General features: G+C 36.7%; 1 protein-coding gene across 1 annotated transcript; it reads right to left on the bottom strand.

Annotated features, from left to right (window-relative positions):
• Positions 1–6,352: 6,352 nt before the first annotated feature.
• Positions 6,353–7,623, bottom strand: LOC110600580 (tetraspanin-15). Its single transcript, XM_021737446.2, has 2 exons — positions 7,024–7,623; positions 6,353–6,753 (listed from the first exon to the last, which is right to left on the bottom strand). The coding sequence occupies exons 1-2, from the start codon at positions 7,621–7,623 to the stop codon at positions 6,454–6,456; spliced, it is 900 nt and encodes a 299-aa protein (XP_021593138.1). The 3' UTR covers positions 6,353–6,453.
• Positions 7,624–24,509: the final 16,886 nt, after the last annotated feature.

The following is a 24,509-nucleotide window of genomic DNA, read 5'->3' as shown; positions in this document are numbered from 1 at the left end:
AGGGAAACTCCACTAGTATTTTTACTTGAAAAAATTGCTAATGGATTTCATGTTAATAAGTCTAATCAATTAAGGGAAACAACTATAAAATACGAGATACCTCTAGCTTGGTTTATAAAGTGACCAAGTAGGGGTGTTATAGTTAGTGATATAAAAAACCAATTTATATCTTTTTAGGATAACATGCATATGCATATGTACATACCGCTAGGATTATAAATAATATATAATTTTAATGTCAATCATTGTTCACATGTTGTTTTATAGGATATCATTTGGGTTGTAATATGCCTTTAATAAGGAGGTGGAAAGCCATGCTCCCCTTGAAGCACTAGCGCCTACAACTGCACCCATTCCTCATATTAGAGGAGGATCAAACCAAGATACTTTATTTTTGTAATTGGCTGAAATATTAAGATTATTTATAGCGGCAACTCCATAGGCCCTATCATCACCAATAGTGCCAATTCAGGCTCCTCACTGACCCTTGGTAGAAAGTTGAGGAAATATAGGGTAAGGAGTTTTTAGGTAAGGTAAATGATGATACCACTTCTGCAGAACACTGGTTAGTGACAACTAAAAGAAATTTACAATAGCTACACAGCAAGAGATAGCTTAGTATATGCAATCTCCGTATTACAGTAGGAGGTGTATCTATAGTGGGATACTATGTACCAGACCATCCTGAAAGGGCAAAGTACTTGGAAGTTTTTTCTTATGGAGTTTAGGAAAAAGTATATGGGTAACCTATTTCTGGAGGAGCAAAAAGGAGAATTCTTATAACTGAGGCAAGGGTGTATGATAGTGCCTGAGTATGAGAGGGAGTACATACAACTCAATATGTATGCTAAGGAACTAATTCCCATTGAAGATGCTAGATGCAAGAGATTCGAGCATGGTCTGCATATCAAGGTCTAACATATTAGTTATCGTACCTAGTAATAATTTTTCCATGCTAGTGACTGCTGCTTTAAATATAAAGAAGGCTCAGACAAAAGAGCAAAATTATAAGCAGTGTGAGTAGTAGAAAAAGGGTCCACCTTAAGAGTAATAAATAATGTCCCAACAATCTAGTAAGAAATTCAGGAATGCTCAATTGGAAGGTTCATCACACATATAAAGGGCAGTTCAAAGACCAAAATAAAGTGCTACACAATGGTATAGACAACAGACCACATAAGTGGCTAGCATAAGGAGTTATGGCAAAGTTGGGGTACTAGTGTGCGAGCATTGCGATTGAAGGCACATTGGGACATATAGGAAGCTCACCAACTCGTAGTTCATATGTGAATCTAAATAACATTTCACGAGGGATTGCCCTCGACCAAATATTACTATAGATTTGTAAACATAGAGGTCTACCTCTATTTCTCAAAAGGGCAAAGGTTGGGGCAGAGCTGGATTGGAAGGAGGTGCTAGTCAAAGACAATAAATAGACCTAAGACTAGAGCATCAACTAGAGCATATGCCATCTTAGTGAGAGAGAAGCACAAGTCTTTGATGTCATTGTGGGTATGTTTTCTATCTTTAGGATTTTAGTAAATGCACTGATAAATCTAGGTTTCACTCACTCTTATGTTAGCTTGCTTTTCAACAATGGGTTAGATATACGGGCTAAAATTTTGGATAGTGAAACAACAATAATTAATCCACTTAGGCATAGTATGGTAGTGAATCGAGTATACAGAGATTATCCTCTAGTGATCCATGGATATAATTTTTCGAGAGATCTAATAGAATTATTTTTTTGGAAATTCGATGCGATTTTAGGAATGGACTAGTTGTCTAGGCACCAAGTAATGATGGATTCTCGAATGAAGAGATTCACCCTTCGGGCTTTAGATGGAAGCGAGGTAATGGTTGTTAAGGAGAGGCTAGATTTTCTCTCCAATGTTATATCCACTACCACGACTAGGAGATTGATTAAGAATGAGTGTGAGGCATACTTAGCCTATGTGCTCGAATCTAAGAAGGAAAATCCTAGCATTTGAGAAATATCCATAGTTTGTGATTTTTAGAAGCTTTTCTATGAGTTGCCAAGCTGCCACCTGAAAGGGAAGTGGAGTTCACTATAGAAGTGATTCCATGTACAACACCAATATCCTTAGCAACTTACCATATTGCAGCAGTAGAGTTAAAGGAGTTGAAGATTCAGCTTTAGGATAAGAGTTATATTCATTCCGACATCTCACCTTGTGATTTATCAATACTCTTTGTAAAGAAGAAGGATGAGTCTTTGAGGTTGTGTATAGATTAGTGATAGTTAAACAAGGTGAATGAGGAGCATATATCTTTTGTCTTGCATAGATGACTTATTTGATTAAATAAAAAATGTAGAAAAATTCTCAAAATGTAGATTTATGATCAAGTTACAATTATTTGAGGGTTAATTAGGGGATGTGCCAAATACTACTTCCAGAACTTGGTGGGACACTATGACTTTCTGATAATGCCATTTAGGACGACTAATGCCTTGACCACCTTTATAGACTTAAAGAACTGGAATTTTCATCCATACTTAGACCATTTTATGGTAGTGTTCATTGATGATATTCTATTGTACTCTTAAGTCTAGAGAAGAACATGATAGACATTTGAGGATAGTTTTGCATATTTTAAAAGAAAAGCAGTTGTATGCCAAACTGAGAAAATGTGAGTTTTGGCTTAATGAGATATCCTTACTCGGTTGGATAGTATCTGCAAAGGAAATTAGAGTGGATCCAAAGAAGATTGAAGCTTTTATGGTGTGAAAATCGCCTAAGAACATTAGGAGATCTAGAGTTTCTTAGGGTTGGTGAGATATTACCAGCGGTTTCTAAAGGGATATTCACTCACTGCAACTCCTTTGATGAAATTTCTTCACAAGAATGCAAAGTTTGAAAGGGCTACTAAATGTTAGAAGAGTTTTGAAAAATTGAAGATTATGCTCACAAGGGACCCCATCCTTACCCAACCGATGTTAGGAAAGGATTTTATAGTATATAACGATGCTTCTCTTAACGATATAGTTTGTGTACTTATGTAAGAAGGTAAAGTAATTGCCTATGCATCAAGGCAATTGAAATCACATAAGAAGAATTGCCCTACCTATGACTTAGGGTTGGCAATTATTGTGTTTGCACTAAAAATAGAGGCATTACTTTTATGAGGAGAAATGTTATACTTACACTTACCATAAGAGTCTCAAATGCTTATCCACACAAAATAGCTTAGCTTTAGGCAAAGGAGATGGTTGGAGTTGCTTAAGGATTTTGACTGTATCATTGATTACCATCTCGGTAACGCGAATATGGTGGCGAATGCGCTAAGCAAGAAGTCCTTATTTGAATTAAAAACTATGAATGCATGATTGTCAATGGCAAGTGATGGAGCCATAGTAGTAGAATTGATTGTAAAGCTAAATTAATTTGTTATCACAAGTTAAGAAAGTGCAAAAGGGAGACGAAGAGATTTCTAAATGGATAGGGCAAGTTAAATTGGGAAAGAAAAAGAAACACGGTGACGGATGATGGTTGTTTGTAGTTCAAAGATCAGATTTATATTCCCTGAACCAGTGATTTGAGGAGAGGTATTCTCAAGGAAGCATATTGTAGCCTATGCCATGCACCCTGATAGTAATAAGATGTACCAAAACTTGAAGAAATAGTTTTGACGACTTAGTATGAAGAGAAGCATAGTAAAATTTATATTGAAGTGCTTGACTTGTCAATAAGTAAAAGCAGAATATCAAATTCCTTCTGGATTGCCACAATCAATCTCCATTTTTGAGTGAAAGTGGGATAGAATTAAAATGGACTTTATTGTTGGATTATCCCTTATACAAAAAAAAGCATGATTTACTATAGGTGATTGTAGACTGTTTAACTAAGTTAGCACACTTCTTACCCCTAAGTACTAACTTCTCTTAGGAAAGATTGCCGAAAGTGTATATAGAGGAGATAGTGCAATTACATGTTGTTCTATCTTTCATCATTTTAGATAAAGATCCAAGGTTTACATTTAAGTTCTGAAAGACACTATATGATGCTTTAGGGACCAAGCTGGATTTTAACACAGTTTTTCATCCTCAAACTGATGGCCAATCTGAAAGGGTCATTTAGGTCTTGGAAGATATGTTACGTGGTTGTACCATTGACTTTAAGGGTAGTTGGGAATGATATATTCCACTAGTAGAATTTGTCTATAATAATATCTACCAATCCAGTATTAAGATGGCACCACACTAGAAGAAAATGAATCGATGCATGACCAAGAATGATTTCACATAAAAGTCACGATCCCCTATGACTCTAAGGGAATTTCCGCCAAAGCAATTCCAAGGAAGTACTAATGCTTGAAGTTTACATTGCTCTTGGCCCATATGAGCTAAAATTGTGAATTACTCTTCTTTTAAAAAAAATTGCCATGAACTACATTTTGTCTTAATCCTTCTCATGAAGGTATGTAGGCAGCTTAGGTTCTTGCCAAGTTTATGTCACACGAAAAAATTGCCAAGTTTATGTCACACGAAAAAATCGACATGGAAATTGCATTTCACAATGATCACTAATCATGTGAAAAGTAAGAAATAAAGACTTGCAGCTGCGAGGCAAATATGGCTTGCCACTTTGATCAATTCCTTTAATTATTCAACCAAATGAATGAACTCATCGTAAAAGAAGCCTCAAATAGGATGATCGCCTATTGTTTTTAAGTCCCAAAATGATATAGATTCTTCCTCACTAAGAGTATAAATAGTATTGGTTGAAGCATTCCAATAGTCGCAAAAGGCTTCTTTGACACTTGGATGGCAATTATAAGTGAAGAGCAAAGCATAATTGTCATAGTATAGGCATGTGTTATTCAAAAGATGCTCTTTGCATGCTAGTACATCTTCAATCCATTCTCAATAGCCTTTTGCATAACTTATCTTGCTAGAAAAGGTAAAAAATGACTTTTCATGAGACTTGTTTTTGTAAATACGATATTGCAAAAGCAGCAAATCATGAGCTGAAGACTTGCTAGAATGTAGTGAAGATTATAGCAAAGATTTCTTGTAGTTGACAATAGAAAAGAGATTATTGTCGAAGATCTTGCATGATGCCTCCAAATTCCAACTTTGTAGATGAGATAATCCATCAAATGTAGGCCATAGAGCAGCAAAGGGACTAATAGCAAGCTTGTAGATAACAGGAGTAGTTCCTTCTTGTGAATCTTCATTATTTATAATAATGTGGTAGAAGTCTTGAAAGTTAAAAAAAAAAAAGTCAGAATAAAAAAGGTAAAAGAAATAATTATGATAATAATAATAATTATAATCATTAAAAAAGTCAAAAAATGATGGAGTACACCTGAATATAATGTTCGTGAATGGCCAACCCATCTTGTCTTTCTTCATATGGAAAATTACAAATAACTTATCTTTTGGAAAAATAAGAAGGGAAAGAACATCCATTTTCAAATAAGTTTTTGAAAAATTAATTATTTTCTTGAATGCAAGTATGTAATGAGAAATCTAATGCCATATATAGAGATTTGAATTACCTATTTCCTAAATAATATAGGATTTGGATTCTATGTAGACACAAATCCTCATGGTAGGAGTAAAACTAATTTGGGTAGGATTTTAATATTTTGTAAACAGTATAGAATTGGAATTCCTATTTGAATACAAATCCTTATATTAAAAGAAAAATCAATTTGAATAAAATTTAAATTTATCCAAAATTTAGGGTTAACTAGAAAATTCTCAAATAGAATAATACTAGTATTTTAAAAACATATATGCACTAAAAGTATATGGCTTGAAAAAAAAAATGAGATCATTATTTTTAAGAAATAATGTTCAAATAAAATTTAAAAATTTTCTATCCAAATTTCAAAATTATTAAATCTATTAGTCTTATTTCTTCAAATCAAAAAAAGTCTTCTCTACTTATTCAGGAACAAGTTTTTAAACTTTTGAATCACACAAATCAAATAAAGAAATCAATGATTGAGTTTTTTATATTAAAAAATCAAATAAAATTTGTGTACAAACACCCCACTGCATACATTATGATGTTGAAGATTGTTAGATTAACCTCTACAATGTCTCTACAATGGAAAAAAAATATATGTTCTGGACATTGCTTACAAAAAGTATTTTTAAATGCCTTTAGCAGAGATGTCTTTTTCCCCTAGATTCTTCTTCCATTTGTGTATATAAACTCTTTTTTTTTTCCCCCAAAAGATAAACTCTCATACAACCAGTCAAAGATCATGAAATCGCTTTAACATAAATTTTGGCAAAAATGAAAATAGGAGGAATATCTTATTACCAAAAAGTTGACAAGAGAACTAATTCAAACAACGAAAATCTAGAGTTCAACCTACAGCTTAAAGATTCTAAAAATGGTAATAAAGAAGAAGCAGACTCTAATATCCTTATTACAGAGAAAAAAAAATAGTGCTGAAACTGCTGGCCTTGATGCGTTAATTGTAGCGCTCCCACATGACTGTAATGAAGAGTGATAAATGAGCAAGGATGAGAAATAAGGACATGATAATGAGGAAAATCCCTAAATTCCACCATTTTTTTTCCATTATTCCCACAAAACCTTCTTTGCAAGTCTCACAGTCATAACACAGTACGGTTCTACTGTTGTTCCATGTTTCACAGTCCCCTGCGTTAAGTAATTCTGTTTTTTCACTGATAATTGCTTCTCCTTTTCTCCAAAATGTTGCGTTTACATATTCCATTCCACATACTTCTGGTGGGTTGCAGCATCCAGACTTCATCCAAACACGCCATTAGTGTTAAAATAGAAATATAACAATCAGTTGAAATTATTTAGTTTAGAATTAGAAAATGGAAAATTTCTAAAATGAATCCCAGAAATAATTGAAAAAAGCAGTTGTGTTGGAGTGATCTCAAAGATAACACAGATTTAAACTCATCTGCCCCAACTCAAGACTTCTATGGGTTATCATGTAAATAAAAGGACAGCAAATTTATGCTAAAAATAGGAAATTGAAAATGATAAAGAAAGATCAATAATCTACCTCGACGGATGTTAATTTTTCCATACTGAAATCATATGCTTTAAGGTTCATTGATCTTGAAGCCAAGTCTTCGCATAATCCTCTATTATATATGCAAGATTTAATGTCTCTCCAGTGTCCATCATCGAGAACTTTTTCTCTGAACCAAGCAGGCGTAGCCATTATTCTCCTGCTCTCCATTTTGTCAGCTCCCACAAGTGCAAGACCCATGGTAAGTATTACAATCAATGGAACCATAACTATGAAGAAACCAGGTACTGGAAATCGAGATCCAAGGAAAACAACAAGGTTGCTAATCAAGAAAACAAAGATCATGAAAATGGCAAGCCCAATCTGTAAATTTGGCAACCTTAATATCTTCTCACAGTCATAATCTCTCATGTACAGTAGCCATATAACAGAAGCGAGGATTACAAGAGAGAGGATGAAGGTTATTATTGATAATAACCCAGCATATTTTCTCACTTTGCTTGGTTTATCTTCCATCTTTCTTTCTTCAACTTCTTTAGGTTTGGTGGTTTCCTCTTGCACTGTCACAGCTACTACTTCTTCAGTGGGAATAGGGTTAGGGCTTGGGTTTGGGTTGGTATTTTCTGCCATTGTAATAAAGGAGGAGGAATTCTGAAGATGGATGGTTTCAAAAGAGTGAATCTTTTTGTCCTTTTATTTAGTAACCGATCGTACATGCATTAGTGGCACGTGTTTGCTTAGTCAATTCTGTTTAAGGAATTTTAGGGAGGAAAAAGAAAAGTAGGTAGATGCAACTGTAAGTGTAAAGAGTCAATTTTGTTTGAGATATAAGAGGAAGAATGAGTAATTAATAGATATTTATATTCCATAATAGATATTCGAATAAATAAGATTCTAAATAATTAAATGTTAGAACATTAATGTTATAGATATTTTTATTTTAATGGAAAATGTTTTCAGAAGTTTAAAGTATTCAAGAAAATTGATTAAATTGAATTTTTTTTTTCTAATTAAGTATAGGGAAAATTAAGTCATCTTGAAAAAAAAAAAAATTCCTCTTCTTAAATTTTTTTTTTCTAATTTTGAGAATTTCAATAAATTTTATTAATATTCTTTAATTTTGGCATTATAATCAAACTATATAAAAAAAATATTTCATAAAAAACATTTTTCACATATAATTTATTTGGGTGAATTTAAATTTTTAAATTTTGTCCATCAAAAAGGTAAAACATGGTGATATTATATAATAATCACTCAAAGTAAACCGTGAGCTATTACCACAGAATAGATTCATGTGACAAGAATCTGATAAATAAGTAATGTGGTTCCGCCCAAGAAAAAGAGGATCCAAACATTTCAGACACCCGGTTCATCATCAAGACTCGCTCTCTCCTAGATGAGGCGAGCCTTAGTATAAAGTTACCATTAAACAGGAACAGTCCAACGTACTCCCGTTACTCCTGCAAATGCGGGATCACCAATCGATTAGCTGACGATATCCCTTATTAAGCAGTCGACCACATCATCGCCGGATTGTCGAAAAATGCCATATTTATTCACTTTTCTACAGTATAAAAGGGGATGAATTACAGAGGTAAAAATACGTTGTTCTCTTATATACACTACTCAAGTTCTAAGCAATTCATTACATTTTTTCTATTCATCAGCATACTAACTTGAGCGTCGGAGTAGCTGTTGTGAGCATCCACTACCACCTTATATTCTTTTCTTTGCAAATCTAGCAAATCACAGCACAGCTCTATTTCAGCCACGTCATCAATCTAATCTCTGCAACATCATAAAGTATGTATAATAAAACTTTGGTATAAATACTACTAAAGGTATTTTTGTTTTAAATTTTAATAGATACAGTTCCATTCCCTTTGTTTAAAATGATACATTTCAAAAAAAATCAAATAAATTTTTAAAGAAATTATGCAGTTTTTCATTCATTTTAATATGTTTTTTAAGGTTAAAAACAATACATAATTTTTTTTTTCATTTTTGGACATACTCTTTTCATTAAACTTTAAACTTTACCGCACACTAATCAAGACACGTGTGCATAGAAATTACAAATTAGTATTTAACGCTCCTTAATTTGGAATATTTTTCTTCATTCTAAGACATAATCTCACTGTACAACATTATTGACTTAGAATTCCAAATAGCACATTAAATTAATTCAGTTTTTGTATTTCATACTACTAACAAGAATAAAATGGTAAGTTTTATTCACCTTATAATGTAAAACAAGTTTGGTTGACAAGCAAGCACATGCACAATTCTTACCGATCAAGCAAGCATGTGCGTAAGCAAGCATATCAATTTTTATGCATTATAGTTTAAAAGAGACTGCATGTTGCCAAACGTTGCACCAAATTCCAAATATCTTATAATCAGAATTATACTTAAGCTCCTTCATAAAAAAACATGCATTATCGTAGCCTTTCACTTAAACTTCCTTGACAAGTTGATGATGCAACATGAGTTGGAGATGGAGATGGAGCTATGTATTACATAGGCACCATGGTTTCTTGGCTTTTTTCTTCAAAATATGGGAAGAAGTCATAAATGCCCCAAGCTGCCTCTTCATTAAATTCAACATCTCGACTCACCATAACCTTGTCATTATTGTATAACTTGTGGCCTTTTGGATTTGTATCTTAGCCAATGAAAACATTCAATAATCTAGTTTGGATCTTTCTCGTTCTAGCACATGAACATATGAGCTGTTAGATAAATAATCTCACAAACTATCTCCACTTAAGTAATAAGTTCAAAACAATTTTCATAATCTACTCCGGGCTTTTATTTGTAGTCATTTGCAATAAGCTTTACTTTATATCTTTGCATATATCTACTTACATTCTTCTTTATCTTGAAGACCCAATTGATTCCAATAACTTCATGAACCCTAGGAAGAGTTAATAATTTTCAAGTATTGTTCTTCTCAATTACTTTAATCTCTTCCTCTATATCTTGTCTCCATATTTTATCTTTTACAGTTTTATCAAAATTAAGATTCATTGTTTATAAGAAGACAAAATAAATTATCATAATAGTTAGTGAACTCTTCAGTTTCATCATAGAGCTCTTGAATGCTTGTTATCTTTTGTGGCCTTTCACTTGAACTTCCTTAAGAAGTTAGTGATGCAACAAGAATTGCAGATGAGGGGAGAGTTATGTCTTGAATATGTACCATGGTTACTTGGCTTTCTTCTTCAAAATATAGGAAGAAGTCATAAATGCCCTATTCTGGCTTCTCCCAATTCCAAGCCGCCTTTTTATTAAATTTAACATCTCGACTCGCCATAATCTTGTTATTGCTTGAATTGTACAACTTGCAGCCTTTTGAATTTGTAGTATAACTAATGAACATACTTGACACTTCGATCATATAGTTTTGAACTTTCTTGTTCTTGCACATGATTTATGAGGCTACTAGAGAAATAATCAAACATATTGTCTCCATTTGATCAGTAATTGCAAAAAAGATTTAATAATCTACTTTATACTTTTGTTTATAACCTTCTGCAATGAGCCTTACTTTATATCTTTACACATCTATACTTGCATTCTTCTTTATCTTAAAGACCTATTTGATTCCAATAGCTTCACAAACCATGAGAAGAGTTAATAATGTCCATGTATTTTTCTTCTCAATTACACCAATCTCTTTCTCCATACCTTGTCTCCATATTTTATCTTTTACAACTTTATCAAAATTCAAGTTCACTGTTTATAAGAAGAAAAAATAAATTATCATAATAATTAGTGAACCCTTCATTTTCATCATTGAGCTCTTCAATGTTTTTCATCTTTTGTGGCCTTTCAATTGAATTTCCTTGAGGAGTTAGTGATGCAACATGAGTTGGAGATGGAGGTAAAGTCTTGCATAGGCACCATGGTTACTTGGCTTTCTACTTCAAAATATGGAAAGAAGTCCTAAATGCCCTCTTCTTGCTTCTCCCAATTCCAAGATGCCTTTTTATTGAATTCAACATTTTGACTCACCATAATATTTCCATTGCTTGGATTGTACAACTTGTGGCCTTTTAGATTTGCACCACAGCCAATAAAAACATGCTTGACATTTCGATAATCTAGATTGGATCTTTCTTATTTTGGCACATGAACATATGCAATGCTTCCAAAGACTCGCAAATGATTGACATCGAGCTTCACTCTACTCCATACTTCTTGGGAGTCTTGTCCTTCATGCTTGTTATTTGAGATATATTACACAAAAAATAAAATAGCAAGAGAAACAATTTTCGCTAAAAATTCTCTAGGCACATTTTTAGCTTTCAACATACTTCTAGTCACGTTATGAATAATTCTTCTTTTCCTCTTAGCCGTGCCATATTATTGTGGTGACCTTGGTGTTGTTAACGGATGGTGTATTCCATGTGACTCACATTTGTAGTAGGAAATCCCTAATCAAGCAAATGCGTACTAATTTAAAGAATTCACACTTCATCAAAGAAGCGTCTATTGCACATGAATCCAATAGGTCTAAGAGGTTTTCACTTGACTTTAAGTGCGATGATTACCAAGTTGCCCTAATTATATGTTCCTATGTTCTATTTCATGTATGGTTCACTTTGCACTAAAAAGGTAAGCTTAGTATGGATAGGAATAAATTTTACACAATAAAATATCGATGTACACAAATCAATTTTCTTTTTAAAGATAAATATATGCTTTATAATTTTTACATTTATTTTTTTATGAGATATGGACTAAATAGTAAAATACTTAATTCTTAAAAATAAAAAGGCTAATTATTATATTTTTAATACTTCAATCATGTTTTAGTGTATTTTTTAAAATTTAGAGACCAATTAGTATATTGTTCTACATTCTAGGGACTAAATAGTAAAATTTTTTTATAAAACAATGTTTAAAACGCTCTTAATAGAAAAAGTAATTAGTATATACTTTTACAAAATTAAAAAATCAACTAATAAGTTTTTTTATACCACATATACTACATAATAAAATATTTAACAACTACAGCTAATGAAATGACTAATTAGTAGACTTGTCTTTAATTGGATTTAAATTATTAATTTTTTCTTAAATTTTAGTTTAATAATTTATTATTATTTTTAAAAAATAATATTAAAGTTTCATACATTAATAAATATATAATTTATATATTATTTGCCTAAAATTTGTTTATGGTTTCGCTCCAGTCTCCCAACCATCGATTATTATTTTAATAAATAATTGAAAAAAGATTTCCACTAATATAACCAACAAAAACCTTTTCCACTTGTTACACCAGCATGAAGGAGTTTTTTCTTTTTTTTTTTAAAAAAAAAAAAATAATTTGACAAAAAAATATTATTTAACAAATTTTTTAATTTATTTCTTTTTTTAAAACAAAACTACTTATTGTATTAATAAAATTTTATCAAACAAAGAGATATATCATCCCAAACAGAAAAACGATCATACCTAATAGATTCTCTAGCCAAAGTATGAGCAACTAGAGTGGTATGACAACGAACCCATCTAACAGAATTTTCAGTTCTAGGGTCTAACAAAGATTTAAATCATTCAAAATCAAACCCAGTTCATAAATATTTAAATGTGGAGACTGAAGAGATTGAATCACTAGCAAACAGTCCATAAGAATGCAGCCATTAAAAGGTAAAAATTCCGTCGCAAAAAGCAAACAGTGATGGAGAGCTAAAACTTTTGTTTCCATCAAAAATAAAATGTCCGGCTTGTAACTAGTAACCAAATCTTTCAATGCATTAACTGTCCGAGAATCTCCGAGTCCTCGACAGTTTCAACACAGGACGATCATTGCTTTCGGCTATCCCGACCTTTGATGGGATGAGTCGCTTCACTGTTACTTGTCAAATTAACATTCGCAGTGGTGTGGTTAGAGGCATCCTGTTGAGAGGAAGGAAAACCTGTAGCATCATCATCTCCCTCTAAATGATGCCATAAATCTGTAAAAAAGGTTTGCATAGTCTAAAAATTGATTGGATTGTATGTGAGAAATATCCCCATCATACAGAAATTATAAGTGACGATCGGAATATCTCTGAATTTCTTAATAGGGACAACAACATCTTTTTCTTCATCGATGGTTAATTGACGCAGATCGTTTTCCATGGGAAAAGAAAAAGAATGATTTAGATTTGAGGAAGAGAAAAAATCGAGAATATCGAGTTATAAAGGGACCACAGAGAGAAACTTTCACTAATTCACCCCTTTAAAAGTATATTTTTTCACACCCTTTATGTGTATATATAACCAAAAGCCAATATGAAACGTGAGACATGCGAGAACAAAAGATAATAAAGCAATGACTTAAAAGGTGTTTTGATAACATTGTAATATTTCTGTTTTTTATTTTTTAAACATTAAAAATAATTTTGTAAATTTTTATTATATATTTCTTAAAAACTGTTTTTAAACATTGTTTGTATAAAAATAAATTTACAAACTTTTCATATAAATATAAGTAATAAATTTTTTTTTTCAAATATGATATTTAATAATAAAATAAGAATGCAAATATTTTTATAGATGGTTGCACATAAAAATAAATTATAAATTATTTTTACAAATTATATAATATTATAATAAAATAAATTGCTATTTAGTTCATATAGTATAAAAAAAATTATTAGTTAGCCCTTCTATTAAATTTACCCAGTAAAAATAAAAAATTACTATTTAATTCTTGTAATTTAAAAAAATTTACTAATTAGTCCATTAATTTTAAAAATTATATTAAAATATGCCTAAGAGTTTTTAAAATCTACTAATTAATTCTTCCATTAATTTTAACTATTAGGTATTGTAAAAATTTTTTAAATGTTTTCAATATGAAAAAACTAATTAATAAATATTTTTTCATATAATTTGAAGTATGTTTTAATATATTTTTTTAAATTAATGAATTAATTAATAAATTTCTCCATACTAGAATGACTAAATAATAAATTCTTGTTCTAATAATGAAATAAAAATATATTTTATAAATTAATTTAATAAATATATATATTTTTAAGAAAAAAAAAAGTAAATTTGATTAATGAATGTAAAATTTTAAAATTGTTAATTATAATATGATAAAAATCGTAAAAAAAATAATGGTTTTGTAGAATTTGAAATAATAAAGTTAATATTTGTAATTTTTAATTTTAAAAATATTTTTAATAAGTAATAAAAATAAAAGTGCAACATTATCGGTCAAACAAATTACGTAATTTTTATCAAATAAAAAAGAAATTATCATATTTTTTGTTAAATAAAAAAATATATCAAATAAAAAAAAATACTTTCAGCTAAAATAGCCATTTTTTTTTTTCACCAATACAAGAATTGTACATTTAGCCAGACACAACGGATTAAATCATTTATAAGGACCAACAAAGAAAGTCTAAAGAAGATCCAAGCCCAATTACAAGTCTAAACTCAAAAATGAAATTCAGCCCATCTAAAGAATCCAGTCGCTAGAACCAAAGCATCTAAAAAACAGGGACTGAAATTACTATATGTCAATCCAAATTCAACATTTTTTTTAGAATTTCGAAAAAAGAATTTTGAAACACCGATAGATATTAAATAAAAAGAAAAAAAATAAATATAATTGATATTACTGAAATGGAACTGAACTGGACAATCTGCAAAAAAAAAAAATGTAAGATAGTTAACGTCTATAACAGTCATTCCGATACTCAGGTTAGTAAACTGAAAAAATGGTGAGTGTAATGAATTGATTAGAACTCAAGAATAGTTGTATAAGAATGGTACCTTGATTTCTGCATTCATTAGTTTTTATACTGTAAGAAGATGAAATTAATTATCAAATCTCCTGAAAATCCGACTGCTACCGGCTAGTAGATAAGGGATCTCGCGATTATAGGTGTAATGGGGATCTACTATATTGTGTCTGCTAACGGTAACTTTCTATGAAACCTCGTTCTGTTAAGAAGAGGACAAATCTTGACGAAGAACCGAGTGCTACGGTGTCCAAGTCTTTCTTTCCACGGTGGGAATGTGTATCAGTTTATCAGACTCTTGCCACATGACTCTATCTTATAATGACAGCTCATGACTTACTTTGGGCGATTGTATCGCATCAAAGATCCCATCACTAGTTTTCGATTCTTCATATTTGAAGGTTACAGTTGTCTTCACGATCTTAAGCACGTGGGACGTCTAGATTGACTCTTCATGCCTGTGTTGTTTCGCCTGTTCTTGGTCATAAATGATGCTTACCTTGTTTCTTGAGCCGCATTCAAAACCTACCATCAAAATCATAATATAAAAACCCTTTTTCTTCTCCAATTCCCACTTTTGCTCACAATTAACCTCCATACTTTAGAAAACTTTACTTCTCACTCCCACATTTTTGTACTCAATGTAATTCCTATTCAATTTTTCTTCCATAAAAATGAATAGGAACTCTTATTCTTCTTCCTCTTCTTCTGGTGGAAGTTCAACCTCAAGCTCCTCCTCCAATGGCCCTATTCGCGCTCCTGCTCCTATCGTTCTGCTGAGGGCGGCCCATGGAAGCGAAAGTGTCCTGATAAATGACATCCCTTCCATACTGACCGAGAAGGATGTAGACCACCTTCACGACCATTATCAAATCTCTTGAGAAATCTTTCGTGTTTACGCTCTATCTCTAAGCGTTTGTGTGGACGACCATATTCCAGTGGAGAATACTATTATGGTCTACAAGGACAGCTAAAGGTGGGCCTTCAATTTTCTATGGACCCATTTTTTACTGAAGTCCTCCGATTCCACAAGCTGTCAGTCGCCCAACTGCATCCCAATAGCTAGAAGATTTTAGTGGGTTTCCAATTTGTCTGCTTTAACAACAATGTTGAGCTGAGCGTAGCACTCTTCTCTCAATTGTACTAGCTGGGCACGAGAAAAAATGAAGAGTTTTGTTTTTTAGTGGAAGGAAATGCCAAACATTATTCGACCGGATACTCTCATCCTTAAAGCGCTAGAAGAACAAGTTTTTCATTCTCCGTCACAGGATGTCCGAGGGTTCCGGTCCTATTCATACACGCTAGAACATATATGTGGAGCTAAAAAAGGATGGGTCTAGCCACAAAGGAGTGAGGAATAGGCTTTGGACTTCTTTCAGATGATGGCCACATCCCAAAAGATAAATATCATTGTGGCGATCAAGAACGCCATTTTATCCTGGTAGAGCCATCTCCAGGTGAACCAGGCTCAAGCTCTTGACCCGCCCAAGCTTCCAAACCTTCAGGAAGGTGCACCCTATGTTAGGGAGCAGGGTATTTTTCTTTCTATTTCTTTTCACTTTTCAAACTGCCTTATTCATCTTTTTTTTTTTTTTACGCAGATATGGCCAGGTCAAGAAATAAGTTTGCCGAGACTGCACATGCCGCTCCTAAGGGCAAAGTAGCTACCAGAATGACCGGCCCTCCTCCTAAGCGGGTATGCCGATCAAAAGAGATCATGATGCTTCCTCCTACTCCACCCCCTCCTGCAATTGAAGAATCAGCTCCTACTCAGCCCGAGTCTGCTATAAGGGGCTCTTCTGTAGTAGTCACTGTCTCTGTTGAGCTAGCACCTAAAAATGCTAGGGTCGAATTCCCGTGGCCTCGGAGCATCCAACACTTGGCGCTGACTCGAATGACCTCTCTTCTCTAGGAACCCTGCCTGTCAGTCCTCATAGCTAAGAATTCTTTGAGGCCCAAGGACCGTCATCGCTTAAACGAGGTCGAGACGAATGACCTCTTCGATAATATAATGCACTCTGCCATAGAGAGTATCCTCTGTGCATACATAGCTAAGGAAGGCTTTGAGGCCAGAATTTGGGGCACAGGAGATAGAAAAAAGTCTCTTGTAAGAGGAATGCTTGAGGTTGAAGGCTCGGATTGATGAAGTGGAGAACATAATGAAAGAGACACTAGAATCAGTGGACAAGCTCTAGGCAGACCTAGACCAGGCAAATGCTTCAAAGTCAATCCTCAAGAATTGGGTAAAAACGACAGAGGATCAAGTGGCCATTCTTCAGCGCCAAGTCTAGGAGCTGCTGACTGAGGTTGAGGAGGCTTGGGCTGCTACCTCTAGAGTGGCTGAATTGAAAACCGAGGTTGAGGAAACGGTGGCCCGGGGCAAAGAGATGTTTGTACAATGGCAAGACTCTATCAAGAAAGACTCGCCAAGCGTTTCCCTATAGAGGACTTATCCTAGATTGACAACATCTTTTCGAATGAGGACGAGGATGGGTAGGGTGAGGAAAGCATAATCGAAAACAATCCTCTTGACCCAGCTTCTACTTTAATAACAATAGATGAACCTGTAATAGAAGTTCGGGAGGAGGAAACTAATAATGATCCTCTTATCTTGTAATTTTTATTTTTAATGAGAAATATTTTCTTCTATACTCTTTGTCATTATATTTGCTAAGTGCTTATATACTCGGTTGTAACGACCCTATAATACCCGGCTAGACCCTAGCATCGGAATTCATATTTTTCGGCGGAATCTCCATTGGAATTTAGAATTTTAGGATGTCGGAGTTTTCTAGAAGGGTAAAGGAAAGGTTTTCTAAAATGTTGTTGCATGGTTTTAATGTTTTGAGTAGGAAAACTTGAGTTTTGAAAAGAAAAGACCAGGGAGGGAAATGCAAAGTTCGGCCGCCAAACCTCACTTCTGCTGCCGAACCTCACTTCGGCCGCCGAAGGTGGCAAACTTTTGTTGCCACCGAAGCCCAAGTTCGGCTTCCGAAAGTGGTGAAGCTGTGGAGGCAGCTTTGGCTGTCGAAGGTGGTTGACCGGCCACCTATAAAAGGGTCCCTTATCCGTATTAGAGGTGAGTTTTCTCTCTCTTTTTGGGTATAGGTGAGTTTTTGACCTCCTTTGATTGATTTCTTGGTTTTCTTTCAAGTTGAGTAGGTTTTTAAATAGTTTTCATGTTGGTTTGGAAGTTTTTGAGCAAAGAAGCAAAGTTGTGAGGCTTGGAGGTTTCAAATCTGTTTTTCCCTGCATCTTTGAGTTTTGACCATCAATCCTCTCAATCTTCAAGAGGTAAGCATGGATCCTCACCTTTTCTAATGTTTTAAGGGTGTTTGAAGGGTTTAAGTGAGGTTTTTGCATGGTTTGCATGGGTAGGGTTTATGTTGATCATAAGCCATATGTGTGTATTTGTGTTGTTTTTGGGGTTTAAGCTAGTTCTAAAGCCCCTATATGCATGGAGAAGGGTATATGCATGTGTTTGAGAGCTTGCTTGTGAGTTGTGAAGGTTTAGAGAGGTTTTGGAGGCTGGAGGCTTGAGGTTGAATCGGGTTCTGCCTTCTTGGAGAACTCAGGTTCGGCCGCCGAACCCCTTAAGGAAGTTGTTTTGGCCGCCTAAACCCGCTCCCGAAAGTTTGGACTTTCGGCTCTGGAGTGGAGTTTCGGCCGCCGAACATGCCACCGAAGGTTGTGGACTTTCATCTCTGGAAGGACTTTCGGCTGCCGAACCTGCCTCTGAAAGTGCCTGACTTTCGGCGCTAGAGGGACTTTCGGCCGTCGAACCTGCCACCAAAAGTGCCCTATCCAGCCTTCCTTTGCTTGTTTTTCCCTGCATGTTTATGATGTTTTAGGGGGTTTTGGGGGGAATGGTAAGAGTTTTGATAGAGTATGTCGGTACCTCATTTGAGTCCTCCATTGTAGGAACGGACCCGAGGAACCTAGGAGGCCCTCAGAGTTAGCTGGTTCAGAGGTATTCCAGCGTTTACTAGAGGTGAGTAGAACTGAACTATGGTTTTACATTAAATGAAAGGTTTTAGCATGACTCATACATCATAAATGCCATGTATATATGTTAGGATGGTTGCATTAGTATGTATGACTCATGCATCATAAATGCCATGAATATATAGGATGTTTGCATTAGTATTCATGAATGTGATGCATGGCATAATATGTGGTTGATGTGGATGGATATTGGAGGAACCTTTAGCCCTCAAGATGATATGAGAAGACCAGGTGTGGCCTAATCGCCCCTGGCACAGAGTATGAGAAGACCAGGTGTGGCCTAATCGCCCCTGGCACAAACTATGAGAAGACCAGGTGTGGCCTAATTTCCCCTGGCACAGAGTTTATGATTTGTAGAGGGTTATTGATGATAAGTCCATCCCTGATATGATTTATTTGTGATGTGATGCATTTCATGGCAGCATGTTTTATTAAATGATTTTATTGGTGCTCTACTCACTAGGCTCTAGTAGCTCACCCCTCTCCTTAACCCCCAGGTTTGCAGGGCCAGAGATAGCATGGGATAGCTACAGGAGAAGAGTTTATGTAATAGTCATAGTGGACATGTATTGTAAAATGATGTAAGGTCATGTAATGTATAATGATGATAGAGTTGTGCTTGGCCCTAGAACTGGTTGATTCCTTTTGTACATGATTTGTATATTATTATGTTTTATAATGATATATGTTGATGACCAAGCTTAAGATATGAAATGATGACCCAACTAGAGCATTTGATGAGGGCTCTAGTATGGGGTTTATATTTACAGAGATTGTGTGCATGCACAAGTTAAGCTTGGTAGATGTAAAGTTTGAAATTTTTATGGAAATTGTTGATCATGTATGGGATTTACTAGGTTTACAGAATGCATAGTAGGCTTGCTACGGGTCCCGGCGGCCTTAAGCCGATCTGGATCCTAGCGCTGGTAGCGGTCCGGTCTCCGGGTCATTATAGATTGATATCAGAGCCCTAGGTTCATATGGTCGGACCTATAGAGTGTTGGGCTCATAGATGTCCTAGAAGGGCAAGCACAATAGGATCAATCATGTCCACTATGATAGGATGTAGAGTCCTGTCTTGCTGATGATGTGTAATGCCATGACTTTTTGCATATGCATTCATGCTATGTTATGTATGTTATAGGGTTCATGTGTTTTCACAGGGACCATATGATGCTAATGTTTATGTGTATGTGTTGTGTTTTCAGAAGTCAGAATGTGAGGTACTCGTCGATCTGCACGATTGACTGGAGTTCCACCTGTGGATGAGGGCATGGATGCCCGTCCCTCCGCTTTGCCAAGGGCAGCGTTTGGCAGGACAAGCAGAGAAGGTACATCAAGGGACCCTAAAAGGTCTTCTGATGCAAGCAGAAGAGGAATAGTTCAGGGCGAAGAGCTTGAGGATGTGAGGGAGGCTATGGATGTGGATCAGAGAGAAGGAAGTGTGGGTGTTGGCATGTCTGAGGAGGGTATGGGAGAGTCGCAGGGAGGTGCCCAGGCCTCGGTGTTTGGTTATCCACCCCAATATCAGCCTTTCTTTCAGGGACCAGGGTATTCGATGGGGGGTACATTGGATTACTCTAGCCTTAACCCATATCCCACCTTCATGCCATATCCTCCTTTTTACCCACCATATCCACAATACCCTATGTATCCACCCTCATCCTTTTTCCCAAGTCCAGCAACTCCTTATCTAGGAAGTGTTGTACCTCCTCCTCCGCCACCAGCAGAACCAGTTGTTCCTGTTATCCAAACACCCCAACCTAACTCGCCGAAGAGGAGCAAGGTAAAGATGATAGACTACTTAAAACTGGATGCTCCTAAGTTCAAAACAGGAGGCGATCCGTTTGAGTATCTGAAAACAGTGAAAATGATAGCAGATGAGCTGAGGGCAGATGATACGAGAACTATTCAGATGGCGGGGTTCACTCTAAAGTGCAAGAAAGAAAAAGGGTGGTTCAATAATTATGTGGACCCTAGGATGGATAAAATGTCCTGGGAGGAGTTTGCTAATGAATTTGCTGGGTGGGCTTTCCCAGATAGTTCCAAGGAACTGAAGATGATAGAGTTTGAGCAGCTGAGGCAGTATGAGGATATGAGTGTCGATGAGTACACTGACAAGTTCTTGGAGTTGTTGCAATATGCGGGTTAGGCTTATGACTCAGATCAGAAGAAATCAAAAAGGTATACCATGAGGCTTCATCCCAAGTATTCCTCCCTGATCCTAGCAGCAGAGAGGGAGAGCTTCCACGTCATAGTAGATGCAGCTAGAAAAATGGAGGCTAGTGCCATTATTTAGGGGACAGTTAAGCAGTCCGGGGTACAGTCCCAGGTGGGGGAAAGCTAGATCCCTCTTCTCAGAGTGCAGCAGCTTCAGACAGTAAAAAGGTAGACAGAGGCCTCAGAAGATCGAAGAAGAACAAGTTCTGGAATCGCTTAAAGTCGGGTCTGGGTTTGGGGAGTGGCTTGAGCTCAGGTTCAGGTGTCGCAGAGTGTATGAGGTGTGGTAAGCCACACAAAGGAGTGTGTCGATTTGGGACTACAGCCTGCTTCAGGTGTGGGCAGGAGGGACACATAGCTAGGGAGTGTCCGAGGGCGCCATTCATGGCACCGTCCCAGCAGACAGCTCCAGGCAGTATGGCTCAGCCAGCAGCTCCAGCCATGACTCATGGCAGTAGCAGAGGTAGAGGGAGAGGAGCAACTTCTTCTTCAGCAGGTTCCCGAGGTGAAGGTCCATCAGCTCCAGCTCGGATCTTCACCCTGACACAGCAGGAGGCTAACGCATCAAACACCGTGGTGTCAGGTAATCTCATCATTGGGTGTTCTGATGTGTATGCTTTATTGGACCCTGGTGCTTCTCATTCCTTTATTGCACCGAGAGCCGTAGAGAGAGTGGGTTTGATGGCTTCTGGGTCAGAGTGTCCCCTTTGGGTCAGTGGGCCCAAGTGTAATCCATCAGTGGCAAAGTCAGTCTGCCGATTTAGTCCTGTATTCATTGAGGGTCGATGCCTTCCAGCCGACCTTGTGGTTCTAGATTTGACGAATTTTGATGTCATTCTAGGGATGGATTGGCTATCCGCTCATGACGCTACCTTGGACTGCAGAGACAAGGTAGTCAGGTTCAGAGGTCAGGATGGATCAGTGTTTGTCTTCAGAGGAGACAGGAGGGGTATGCCTAGAGGTTTGATATCAGCCCTGCAGGCTCATAGGTTGCTTAGGAGGGGTTGTCAGGGGTTTTTAGCTCATGTGAGGGAGCTTGAGAGTCAGGTTAGGGAGCCCGCCTCAGTGCCCGTAGTCAGGGAATTTCCAGACGTTTTCCCAGATGAGCTTCCAGGACTACCACCTGCTAGGGAGATAGAGTTTGAAATTGAAGTCATGCCTGGAACCAGGCCGATCTCTATCCCTCCCTACAGGATGGCCCCAGCTGAGTTGCAAGAGTTAAAAGAGCAGTTGCAAGAATTGGTAGATAAGGGTTTCATCCGACCGAGTACCTCACCTTGGGGCGCTCCAGTTCTGTTTGTAAAGAAGAAGGATGGATCCTTAAGACTTTGTATCGACTACAGGCAGTTGAACAAAGTCACTACCAAGAACAGTTATCCTCTACCCAGGATCGATGATCTATTTGACCAGCTGGCAGGAGCAGGTTGTTTCTCCAAAATAGATCTAAGATTTGGGTGTCATCAGTTGAGAATCAGAGAAGAGGATGTGCCTAAGACAGCTTTCAGGACCAGATATGGGCATTATGAGTTTCTAGTAATGCCGTTCGGGTTAACTAATGCCCCTGCCGTATTCATAGACCTCATGAACAGAGTTTTCAGCCAGTATCTGGATCACTTTGTTATTGTCTTCATTGATGATATCTTAATGTATTCCAGGAATGCAGAGGAGCATGCCCATCATCTGAGACAAGTGTTGCAGACCTTGAGGGAGCATGGCTTGTATGCCAAGTTCTCTAAGTGTGAGTTCTGGTTAAGGAGCATTTCTTTCTTGGGACATGTTGTATCATATCAAGGCATTGAAGTAGACTCCAAGAAGATAGAGGCTGTAGCTAGCTGGCCTAGACCCACTACAGTGTCAGAGATTAAGAGTTTTCTAGGTTTGGCAGGCTATTACAGGAGGTTCGTTCAGGACTTCTCTAAGATTGCTGCTCCTATGACCAGATTAATGAAGAAGAATCAGACTTTTGTGTGGTCTGACCAATGTGAAGATAGTTTTGAAGAGCTCAAGAAAAGGTTGACTTCAGCACCGGTGTTAGCTCTGCCTGTCAACAATGAAGACTTCACAGTGTTTTGTGATGCGTCCCGAGTGGGACTAGGTTGTGTGTTGATGCAGAATGAGAGGATAATTGCTTATGCTTCTAGGCAGTTGAAGAAGCATGAGTTGAATTATCCTACACATGACCTAGAGATGGCAGCTATGATCTTCGCACTCAAGATGTGGAGGCATTACCTTTATGGGGTTAAATGCGAGATCTTCACAGATCATAAAAGCTTGCATTACATCTTGAGTCAAAGAGAGTTGAATTTGAGGCAGAGGAGATGGGTAGACCAGTGGTGAGAGACTTCTATAAGCTCATAGATGAGGGGCTGCAGTTAGAGTTGACTGGTACAGGTGCCTTGATCACTCAGATGAGAGTGACGCCTGTGTTTCTAGAGCAGGTGGCGCAGAAACAGCATGAGGACCCAGAGTTGGTAAAGCTTGCCAGGACTGTTCAGTCAGGCAGTAATGGTGAGTTCCGATTGGACAACAAAGGGATCCTCCGCTATGGAACCAGGTTATGTGTACCAGATGATGTGAGCCTGAAAGGAGACATTATGAGGGAAGCTCATAATGCCAGATACAGTATTCACCCTGGAGCCACCAAGATGTACCAGGACCTAAAGAGAGTTTATCGGTGGCCAGCCATGAAGAGAGAGGTGGCACAGTCTGTGTCAGCTTGCGAGGTATGTTAGAGGGTAAAGCTGGAACATCAGAAGCCGGCTGGAATGCTTAACCCACTGCCGATTCCAGAGTGGAAATGGGAGAATATAGCTATGGATTTTATAGTAGGGTTACCGGCAATGTCTACCAGACTAGTCTCCATATGGGTGATTGTGGATAGACTGACCAAATCTGCTCATTTCATCCCTGTCAGGAATGGCTACTCTGTGGATAAGTTGGCTCAGGTATTTGTTGATGAAGTAGTCAGGTTGCATGGAGCTCCTGTTTCAATTGTGTCAGATAGAGGACCCTAGTTCACCTCCAGGTTTTGGCGGAGTCTGTAGAATGCTATGGGCACAAGGTTGGACTTTAGCACTGCTTTCCATCCACAGACTGACGGACAATCAGAGAGAACCATCCAAACTATTGAAGATATGCTCAGAATGTGTGTGCTAGATTTTGGCGGTTCTTGGAGGCAACATCTACCTTTGGTGGAGTTTGCTTACAATAACAGCTATCATGCTAGCATAGGGATGGCTCCATATGAAGCTCTTTATGGGAGGAAGTGCAGGTCACCTGTTTGCTGGGAAGAAGTTGGAGAGAGGTCCTTAGCAGGGCCTGAGTTGATTGAGATCACCAGCAGGGTTGTGCCTATTATCAGAGAAAGAATCAGAACTGCTGTGAGTCGGTAGAAAAGCTATGCAGATGTCCTCAGGAAGCATCTAGAGTTTCAGGAGGGAGAGTTGGTGTTGCTCAAAGTGTCTCCAATGAAAGGGGTGGTTCGTTTTGGTAAGAAAGGTAAATTAGCTCCACGGTACATCGGACCCTTCAAGA

Source organism: Manihot esculenta, chromosome 14 (assembly GCF_001659605.2).
Source record: "Manihot esculenta cultivar AM560-2 chromosome 14, M.esculenta_v8, whole genome shotgun sequence".
Lineage (NCBI taxonomy): Eukaryota > Viridiplantae > Streptophyta > Magnoliopsida > Malpighiales > Euphorbiaceae > Manihot > Manihot esculenta.
This window is presented reverse-complemented; position numbering and strand designations above follow the sequence as displayed.

Excerpts from the sequence above, each read along its gene's own strand:
- LOC110600580 (XM_021737446.2), bottom strand. The coding sequence starts at position 7,623 with ATGGCAGAAAATACCAACCCAAACCCAAGCCCTAACCCTATTCCCACT. Across the intron at positions 6,754-7,023 it reads AAAAATTAACATCCGTCGAG|TCTGGATGCTGCAACCCACC; the intron begins GTAGATTATTGA and ends GTTTGGATGAAG.